Source organism: Propithecus coquereli, unplaced genomic scaffold, assembly GCF_000956105.1.
Source record: "Propithecus coquereli isolate 6110/MARCELLA unplaced genomic scaffold, Pcoq_1.0 Scaffold665, whole genome shotgun sequence".
Taxonomy (NCBI): domain Eukaryota; kingdom Metazoa; phylum Chordata; class Mammalia; order Primates; family Indriidae; genus Propithecus; species Propithecus coquereli.
The window spans coordinates 281,483-291,691 of NW_012152674.1; the positions used below are offsets into that span (position 1 = coordinate 281,483).

A 10,209-nucleotide genomic window follows, 5' to 3' on the forward strand; every position below is an offset into this window, starting at 1 on the left:
AAAAAAAAAAAAAAAAAAAAGCAATGGATGAGTCAGTAGATATTTCTTGGCACTTAATATGTGTGCCAGGGAAAGCCTGTCCTAGGCTTAGCTACATCCCCTGAGACCAGTCCAACAAACGCTGTTGTCTCCAAACATCACTACCCTAGTGTCTGATTGCCACTTCCGTGTTAATCATGGTGAAAACAAAGCCTTCTGTGCTTGCTTCAGTAATCCTCTACACCTTCCGCCAGTGTCATATCCTCTCCTGTGCAAGCGTCTGCAGCTGTTACCAATCCTACCATGCAGCCCACACACATACACTCACACTCACAGCCACAGGATAAGGTCCAGACTCTTTAACTTCTCCCACCCAAGTTAGCCCCGGCCTACCTCAGGCCTAATTCTAAGGTCTATGCTTTCGTTCACAGACCTAGCTCAGGTGCTTAGTAAAGGCTGTGGAGTGAACGCAAGGGTAGCTCATTTCCTCCTCTCTTCAAGGTCAGGGGTGTGTGTGCAGATTCAGGGCAGAAGGCAGGGAGTGCAGTGGCCAGTGGGAAATGGCTTGATGTGGGAGACAGATGGGCCTGGTCCACTGCCACCTGCACCAGCACCTGGCTGAGGAACCATGAGCAAGTCCTGGAACCACTGAGTCTTCGTTTTCTCACCCCTCGCAGGGCTGTAGGGAGGGTTCTCTGATGTTCCTGGTGAATGTAGTGATGCTCCTAGTGAGCCCTGAGTAGACAGTAATCATTAAGGAAGACGCTGGCTAACTGATGCATCTCTAAGCAGCTGCTACACTGCTCGCCTGGTACGGCAACAGGCAGTTGGTGCGCTTTGCTCACTGGGTATCACTCGGAGGTGACCTTTATTTGTGAAATATGCTGTTTTTTTTTTAACAGCATCCTCCTCCTGATCGCCCTCAGGAGACTTAAGCCTCACACCTGCATGCCCCCACCTTCCACACTACACCCCCACCTTCCACACCTACACCCCCCACCTTCCACACCTACACCCCCACCTTCCACATCTACACCCCCACCTTCCACACCTACACCCCCACCTTCCTCATCTACACCCCCACCTCCCACACCTACACCCTCCACCTTCCACCTACACCCCCCATCTTCCTCACCTACACCCCCACCTCCCACACCTATACCCTCCACCTTCCACACCTATACCCACCTTCCTCACCTACACCCCAACCTTCCACACCTACACCCCCACCTTCCACACCTATACCTCCACCTTCCACACCTACACCCCCACCTTCCACACCTATATGCCTCCATCTTGCACACCTACACCCCCAACTTCCACACCTACACCCCCCACCTTCCACACCTACACCCCCACCTCCCACACATACACCCTCCACCTTCCACACCTACATCCCCACCTTCCACACCTAGACCCTCCACCTTCCACACCTATACTCCCACCTTCCACACCTAGAACCCCCCACCATCCACACCTAGACCCCCCACTTTCCACACTTAGACCCTCCACCTTTTACACCTACACCCCCACCTTCCACACCTACACCCCCACCTTCCACACCTATACCCCCACCTTCCATACCTATACCCCCCACCTCCACAACTACAACCCCCCACTTTCCACACCTGTCAGAATCTTCCTCCAGCGGGAATTCCGAGGTTTTTCCACTCTGAATTCTTCTTTCCCTTTCTTTCAAAACACTCTGAATGTATTCCAATTATTTGGGGGCTCCCAGAGGGTATTTTTGTTTCCTTCTACAATGCCTAGCAAAGTGCCTTGCCTAGAGCAGTTGTTTAGTATGTAGTTTTTGCATAGAGTGGAGCTCTGTGTGGAAATGTGGCTCTGAAATGACACATCAGCCCACCCATAAGGTCCATCTCAGAAAGACCTGGAAAAGTTCCCATCTCCCCTGGACCTCCACTCCTCCATGTTCATCTGGGCAAGTGGAGTAAGATTATTACATCCCCTTCCTCAGTGTGCAAATGAGTGGGTTAAAACAAACAAATATATCTCCTTCCCAGGGACAGGAGTCCCCTGCAATCCTAGCTTACATTCTCCCCGAGTAGACAGTGAGATGGGCACGGACCATGTGATTAAATTGCAATTTTAAAAAAATAAAGGTCTTGGTTGGGCGTGGAGGCACAGTAGTCCCAGCCACTTGGGAGGCTGAGGCAGGAGGACCACTTTAGCCCAGGAGTTGGAGGTTGCAGTGAGCTATGATGACGCCACTGCACTCTAGCTGGGCAACAGAATGAGACTCTGTCTCAAAAAAAAAAAAAAGTAGAAGAAGCAAAAGTAAAATCTTACAGATGAGGGAGCTTGCAATGCACAGTAGCCTGTCCATTTAATTTGCATATTTGACTTGATGTATTCTTTGGTAAATAGTTATGGAATGCCAGTATAAAGCTGGCAGCTTTTTTTTTTTTTTTGAGACAGGGTCTGTTGCCTGGACTAGAGTACAGTGGAGTCATCATAGCTCACAGCAACCTCAAACCCCTGGGCTCAAGTGATCCTCCTGCCTCAGCCTCCCAAGTAGCTGGGAATATAGGTGTGTGCCACCATACCCTGCTAATTTTTAAATTTTTTTTGTAGAGACAGGATCTCACTATATTGCTCAGGCTGGTCTTAAACTCCTGGACTCAAGCAATCCTCCTGCCTCAGTCTCTCAAAGTGCTGGGATTACAGGCATGAGCCACCATGCTCAGCCTCAGCAGCTTATAAAGCTGATACAGGCTTGTATAGCTTATACAGCACCTTTCCGAGGAACTCAGTCCAGGAAAGGAGACAGGCATTTCACCTTCTTTAGTGCTGCCTACATCACTGCCTTTGTTACATAAACCCCTCAGACTTAGAGGACAGGAGCCACATCTGTTACCATGTCCTTTACAGCTCTTAGCAGGTAGAGCTGTAATAAATGCACTTTATGGAAATAGAAAAACCAGGAATAGAACAAGCCATAGATGAGAAATGGAACAGAACAAGGCATAGATGAAAAATGGCTCCTCCTGCCCATTTCCAGAGCACAGGGAATCAGAGAGCCCCAGATTAGTGTTCTTCACTTAAGAAAAGGACTTCAGTTAGGATACTTCATTCCATTTCAATTTAAGGCCTTTATTGAGAACCTTCCACATGCTTAGCCTAAGAACAGTGGAGAAAGGGAAGCAGGGTGGCTAAGGAGAATTAAGATAAGGACCCTTCCTTTGAGTGTGCAGCTAACTGGGATATGAGGGACATTCCAGTGAGATGCAGAGGAAAAGTCCAGGGTGAGGTTGGGGAGAAGGCACAGTAGGCAGGTCTGCGGGGTGGCTGGGGGACGAAACAGTAGGTAGGGAGCATCTGAGCAGAGATGAAGGCTAGGTGAAGAGTGCAGCAGGTGGGAGAGCTTTTATTTGCTGTGGTGACGGTGACACGGTGGACCTCAGAGATGACAGGTGGCTGGGTGCAAGGAGGTCTGGTGAGCCATGGTGGTAGAAGGGGTAGAGGTCGGAAAGCAGTGAGGACAAAAATAAGCAGCCTGGCCGGGCACAGTGGCTCACGCCTGTAATCCCAGTACTTTGGGAGGACGAGGCAAGAGGATCAATTGAGTCCAGGAGCTCTAGACCAGCCTGAGCAACATAGCAAGACCCCGTCTCTACAAAAAAAATTTTTAAATTAGCCAGGTGTGGTAGCGATGTGCCTGTAGTCCCAGCTACTCGGGAGGCTGAGGCAAGAGGATCACTTGAGCCCAGGAGTTTGAGGTTGTAGTGAGCTATGATGCCACTGCACTCTGGCCTGGGCAACAGAGCAAGGTCCTGTCTCAAAAAAAACAAAAAAAGAAGCAGCCTGCATGTTCCATCTTGAAGGAGATCTTTCCAGATCCCTTTATCTCAGGATGTCAGAGAGTCCTATTTGCCACATTCTTTCCTTTTGTCCCCTTTGCTAGGAAGGCCCTGATCAGTGTGTCTTCCTGTGCTTCCCTTAGGTTTGGGTTTGTACAAGATAAATATTCTGCCTCTGCCTTTAACTTCCCTGCTGAGAACAAGCCTCAGTACATCCACGTTACAGGTGAGGAGCTGGGCAGGTGGGCCCCTGTGGTGGGAGTGGGAGCCCTGAGGGCCCTGGCCCTGTTCACGGAGGTCCCTTCCCTTGCACTGAGCTTGTGGCCACAGAACCACCTCAGCTGGCTCCAGGTGCCCCTCTAGTGGCTGTGACACAGGTGTTCTCCTTTCTCTTCAGGAACAGTGTTTCTGCAGCTGCCCTACTCCAAGCGCAAGTTCTCAGGGCAGCAACGGCGACGGCGGAACTCCACCAGCTCCACCAACCAGAACATGTTCTGCGAGGAGCGGGTGGGCTATAACTGGGCCTACAACACTATGCTGACCAAGACGTGGCGCTCCAGTGCCACGGGGGATGAGAAGTTTGCCGATCGGCTGCTGAAGGACTTCACAGACTTCTGCGTCAACCGTGACAACCGGCTGGTCACGTTCTGGACAAGTTGCCTGGAGAAGATGCACGCCAGCGCCCCATGAGCCCAGACTGCGGCGGGGTTAGAAGGCTGTGCCCACGCAAGGGGCAGCGGAGCAAGCTGCTACCCTCAAACCCGGGGCGGAAGATTCCAGTCAGTCTCTAGGCATCAGGTGTCCATTGGTGAGTGGGGGCCATTGCTCCTTTTTGGCCTCCCAACAAGCATTGTTCCACTGGAGGAGAAAGACTTTGGAAGCAGCTGCTGCTGCTGTCACCACCCAAATCCCGTCAGCAAGCGCCCAGAGGAGGTGGGAGGCACAGATTGTCCGTAGGAGGGCTTCAGTGTCTGGCAAGGGGGGCAGGCGGCCCCCACAAATGTCCTCAGAAGGGGGTGGCTCCTGTTAGCATCCTTTTCCTTCACCATCCGTGGGATATTAGGAGCAGAATCTGATGCTTTCTGCCCAGGAGTGTGCCAGGGTGTAAGATAATCTTATGAAATAATGTACCATAGACTTCGCACCAACTGTACATACCTGTACATACCAGAAGCAAATAAAGCTCCACATGCAGCATCTCTGTCCCCAGCCCAGTTGCCAGCAGCAGCGTTCCCATCCTGGGCTGGGCAGCCGTGCCTGGTGGTCAGGGCCATGGTGGTCAATGGGGTAGCCACAGACAGTGACAGGGCTTCAGAATTCACTGGCTTGGAGAGTCTGGCTGTGGATTTACTGAGCGATTTCTTTTCACAGGCTCTTGGGCCAGCAAGGATAGTTTGGGTCAGGACTAGTAAGCAGGCAGTACGACGTACAAGGTAACTAGGCTCATGCTGTCAGAGTGAATCTTGCTGAGTGGGTGAGCCCAGCTCTGGGACACAGACATCATGGCATTCTGAGGAAAACCAAAGGGAAGCCTGTACGGACTCTAACTTAGGTTTAGGTCCCATTGTATATTGGGATAAGACTCAGCATGTGCCTCAACCTCAGTGCCCTTCCCTAACCTGCGCAGGGGTGGGCAGGGGGCCGCAGGCCAAAGGGGAGCACCTGATAGTTACCGCCACTTGCTCCTCCTCCCTCTCCCCATGGCGTTAATCACAGCCCCGCCGAATTGCCTCCTTGGTGGTTTAGGAATCCGTCCTTCCTGGGCCCTGTGCTACCACTCAGCCCTGCCTTCCCTGTGTCTTTCTCTTAAATCTCTGGGAAAACCTCCTAATCTGTCTCTGCATTCACTCCGAGCCATTCCCTGCTTGTCAGTCAGAGTCTTTTTTAAAAACGGCTGTGATTATGCCCATTACTTCATCAGAACTCCTTGGTGACTTGAGCTTCAAAAATCTTAGATGTGGCCCACATGGCCCTGCACAATCTGGCTCTGTGGGCTGTTTCTGCAGCCACGCTGGCCGTTGTGCAGTTCCTGACTTTGCAAACTCTGTACCGACTCAGATCCTTTGCACATGCTGCTCCATCTGCCCAAAACACGCCTTCTCTCCACACGCGCCCTGGCTCCCTAAATCCTGGTGGTCGTCATCTGTCAGCTCTCAGCTCAAATGTCACTTCTCCAGAGCACCTTGTACTTCTCCAACCTGGTGCTCGACACGTTTACACTGTACCGTGGCAGAAGCATCTCCATTTTGTTCATCTTTTTGTTCCTAAGTGTGCAGCATAATAGTAGATGTTGGAGAAAGGGTTGTAACTGAATTTATAGAGTGACTGAACTCTGGACTCCAGAGCTGGCACTGGGTGTTACATCTAAATCTCCACCTCTCCAGCTGGGCTTCTTAGTTACTTAACAGAACTCTTTGGTGACTTGAACTTATTTAGAACTCTTAAAATGCTGCTATTGATGCTGCATGTAGATATTTTGAGAGAATAGATTTGTTTATATATATATATATATATATATGTGTGTGTGTGTGTGTGTGTGTGTGTGTGTGTGAAAATGTGCTGGTTGACTCCTGGCACAGAGCAGGTCTTTGATAAAAAAACATTTTCCTTTCTTTTTTCACCTGACCTTGTCTCAAACAAACCATTGCTTCTCTCTCAGTGTCAGGGCCCTCATCTATAAAATGGGATGCTATCTCCCATGGCAGCTGGAGGATCCAAGGACAGATGTATATGAAAGGACTTACTAGCAAGAAGGCAGTAAACAAATGGCTGCTCTCACTTCGCGGACAGGAGCCTTTATTGTCTCCCCAGCCAGATTCCCGAGTGATGCTGGACACAGCAGCCTGCGATCCTCAGCATCCTGTGTGTAAGGCAACAATTGCCCCTGCAGTTGTCCAGGAGAAGAAGGCCCAGAGAATGATTTGGCACAAGGGGTGGCTGAAGAGTTAGGATGCTGGGTCACTCACCTGGCAGAGCTGGACCTGAGGCTTGCCTGCCCTTGTGCCCCAGTCCCCCTGCTGCCTGCTCCCCTGCAGTCCTCCTCTCCCTGATGGGCACCTCCTTCCACCCACTTGTCCAAGCCAAACTCAGTGCCTCCCTCCTGCACCATCATCTGGTCTTCCCACCTGTCTCAGACCCACCCACCTTCCTCCATCCCTGCTTCCAGATGCAGAGCTCAGCCCACAGGGAATGTGTGCTTTGGCTAGACATGGAGGACACATGCATGCAGACCGGAACACCACCACTAGGTGTATAGATGTGAATAATCATGCCTTGGTATAGAGGCATAGTAGGTGTAAATGCAGTAAGCTTGGGGCCAAGAGGACCTGGGTTTAAATTGCAGCCCAGCTGTAAACAGAGGTGATGTGGCCTCACCTTTCTTCCCAGGCCCCCTGCCCCGCTTCTAAATGTTGCTGTTCTGCGCTGTGACACTATCTGCTGGCCCGTTTCAGCTCACTAGGCTGAGGATTTTCCTAAGGCAGGGACCAGGCCTCCGGTCTCCGTCGAGCCCTGTGCACTGTAACCTCTGGCACACGCTTCGGTCAGTGAGAGTTGAATGAATGAGTCAGTGAGATCAACGGAGCAGGTGTGTGTGGCTGGGCCCCTCACAGGGCCCAGTGCATAGAAGAGACACATGAACCGGAAGAAGGACCTTGACAGGATTACCTGATCTGCTTCCCTAAATTGAGTCATGGAAAGGACTTATTTCTGTTGAAAAATGAGGCTGTTAAGGCTCAGACATGTGCATGATATGCCTTGGGTAACCCCAGTGTGTGTGGAGATGAGGGTGGTCCAATAAGACAAGAGCCTTAACATGGAGGGGTTCTTGGAGATCTGGTCCAACCCTTTCACTTTCCCCCAGATGAGGAAACAGGCCCAGAGTGGCCTGCCCCACTCTGGGAGAAAACAAGGCAGGGACCCAGGTCCTCTGGCTCCCAGCAGAGTGCCTTTCCAGTAGCATAGTGGTTAAGAGAGCAGGCTTGGGAGGCAAGTGCCTGGATTCAGTTTCCAGCAGGGCCGTTTGCCAGCTGTGTGACCCTGAGTAAGGTACTGTACCTCTCAGAGCCTCAGTTTTCTTATCCGTAAAATGAGTGGATAATACCACCTTGTTGGGTCCTGAGGATCACGCGGGAGATCCTGGAAGGTTGTAACCCCTTCATAGATGTTAATGTCATGATGACGGTTATTAATGTAGACTCTGTGAGCCCCAAGAGTTTAGAGAAGGGAATAATCACAGGGCCAGAGTCGACAGGGTACTGTTTAAAGAGGAAGTAGCCTTGCTCCTTGTAGGATGTGTAGGGGTCAGAGTGGGCTGAAGAGCTATGGAGGAGCACTCCTCTTACTGGCTCTGTAGCTGCCATGGTCATTCTGCCTTGTCTGGGTAAGAACGTCTGCTGGGGAAAGTTTTTTCTGTTGGCAGGGGTGCCATGTTGCCAAGAGTAGAAGAAAGGTCCCCTCACCACACTGCCCTGGTGCCTGCCCATTGTGAACAGGGCTGTTGTCCAAGGCTGAGCAGCTCCTGGGAAGTTTCTCAGCTTCATGGTTGTGCCCACAGGGTGCACACAGGCCCCACTACACGTGGGGCAGGACAAGTCAGCCTCCTGGATATAGAAATGGAGTGGGGGTAGGAGGGAGCCACACAGGGATTGAGATACAGAAAAATGCAGCAGGAAAAGAAGGTAGAAGGCCAAGCACAGTAGCTCAGGGCTTGTAATCCTAGTATTCTGGGAGGCTGAGGCAGGAGGGTCGCTTGAGGCCAGGAGTTCAAGACCAGCCTGAGCAAGAGCAAGACCCTGTCTCTACAAACAAATAGAAAAATTAGCCTAGCGTGGTGGCACGCGCCTGTAGTCCCAGCTACTCAGGAGGCTGAGGCAGGAGGATCGCTTGAGGCCAGGAGTTGGAGGCTGAGGCAGGAGGATCGCTTGAGGCCAGGAGTTTGAGGTTGCTGTGAGCTATGGCGATGCTACTGCACTCTAGCCCTGGCTACAGAGTGAGACTCTGTCTCACAAAAAAAAAAAAAGGAAAAAGGAAGGGAGGGAGGAAGGGAAAAAAACAAGGTAGAGTAAGACATTCCTTACCAAAGGACCTAAGAATAAGCTGAAAAAGCTTCAAAGCAGAAGTAGCTGTCTTAGTGCCCCCACCAGTGGTTCTCAAATGCTCCCATGCATTAAGAGCTCCCTTAGAACACAGATTCCAGGGCCTCCCTTGCAGAGCTGCTGAATCCTGAATCGGGAAGTCTGGGGCTCTGTACTGCAAACAGGCACTCCAAGTGATTCTGCCATCAGTGCTGCATTGGAGAAACCCAGATTCCTTCTCTAAGCTTCTTCCCATTTACACGCAGTGCGAACCAGCCCTGGAAATACGATTCTCAGACTGCAGGAGCAGCACACTGGAATACGAGATAGTAGAGGCAGAGAGCCCGGCAGCAGGGTGAAACAGCAACTGACTGATGGCAACTGGAGCCGACAGAGAACTAACAGCCTCCAAAGGCGCAGGACCGCCAAAGGCTGAGTAGCCGGGCCGGCAACTGCCAAGCACTGTGATGAATAGGCATGGAACCCATATCCAACTTGTAGGAAGAGACCCATCAAAATAATGAAAATGGAATCTTCGGGTGTTAAAAGTAAGACGTACATGACATACGTCTGAGACATTGAGCAAATCTGCGAGGCCTTGCTGAAGTGGATAGGAAATCGTAGGGGACAAAGCTGAATAGAACCCAATTTACAGGCCTCTTCAGTTGCCCAGAAAACTTCAAGTACATGGAATAACAATGATCCCTCCATTCCTTGAGTGTTTCCTGTGTGGTGGGCACTGTTGTCATATGGCCTTTCATCTCATAATCTCATCATCGTCCTGTATGAGAGGGAGAAGGCCTCAGGAGGTAGAGCCCAAGGCCACACAGCTGTCAAGCACCTGGACTGGGGATCATGTCTGCAACGTCAGAGCCCAGTCCTGCCCACTGCTGTCCCCTTCACCTCCTGGGAGTGCTGGGTCAATGAGTGCCACCTGCTGCTCCGGGCTGGAGGCCCCTCCATTCCTCTCAACTGTATTACAAGTGCAGCGCACCCCTGAGGGGGTATAGAGGCCCCATATACAGGGATTCTCGCAGGAAGTGGGCAGTGACTTTGAGCCAGGGCCAGTGGCCTTTCCTCTCCTCCAGGGTCCTATCTGGAAGGCACTGTCTGGTCCTTCCCTTCTGGCCTGCAGCCATGGCTTCAGCCTGCAAGTGTTTCAGGCAGCTCCCGGCCTTCAAGCTGTGCCACACACTTGCCCTAAACCTGGCCTGAAATGCCCGGATTGTAGCATTTGCTTGTAGCAAAGCCGGTGCCAAGAACTCAGTCCTACCAGCCTTCAGATTTGACCTCCATCTGCTTCTCTGGTTGCAGCAAGATTGATCTGTTTCCTC

At 51.5% G+C, this 10,209-nt stretch overlaps 1 protein-coding gene across 1 annotated transcript in view; it reads left to right on the top strand.

Moving 5' to 3' along the window:
- Positions 1-4,997, top strand: part of DEPDC5 (DEP domain containing 5) — a 131,059-nt gene extending 126,062 nt beyond the window's left edge. The window contains exons 38-39 of the mRNA XM_012660414.1: positions 3,944-4,026; positions 4,198-4,997. Coding sequence (XP_012515868.1) covers positions 3,944-4,026; positions 4,198-4,490 — 376 coding nt within the window. The 3' untranslated portion in view covers positions 4,491-4,997. The remainder of the gene's footprint in view (positions 1-3,943; positions 4,027-4,197) is intronic.
- The last annotated feature ends 5,212 nt before the right edge of the window (positions 4,998-10,209 follow it).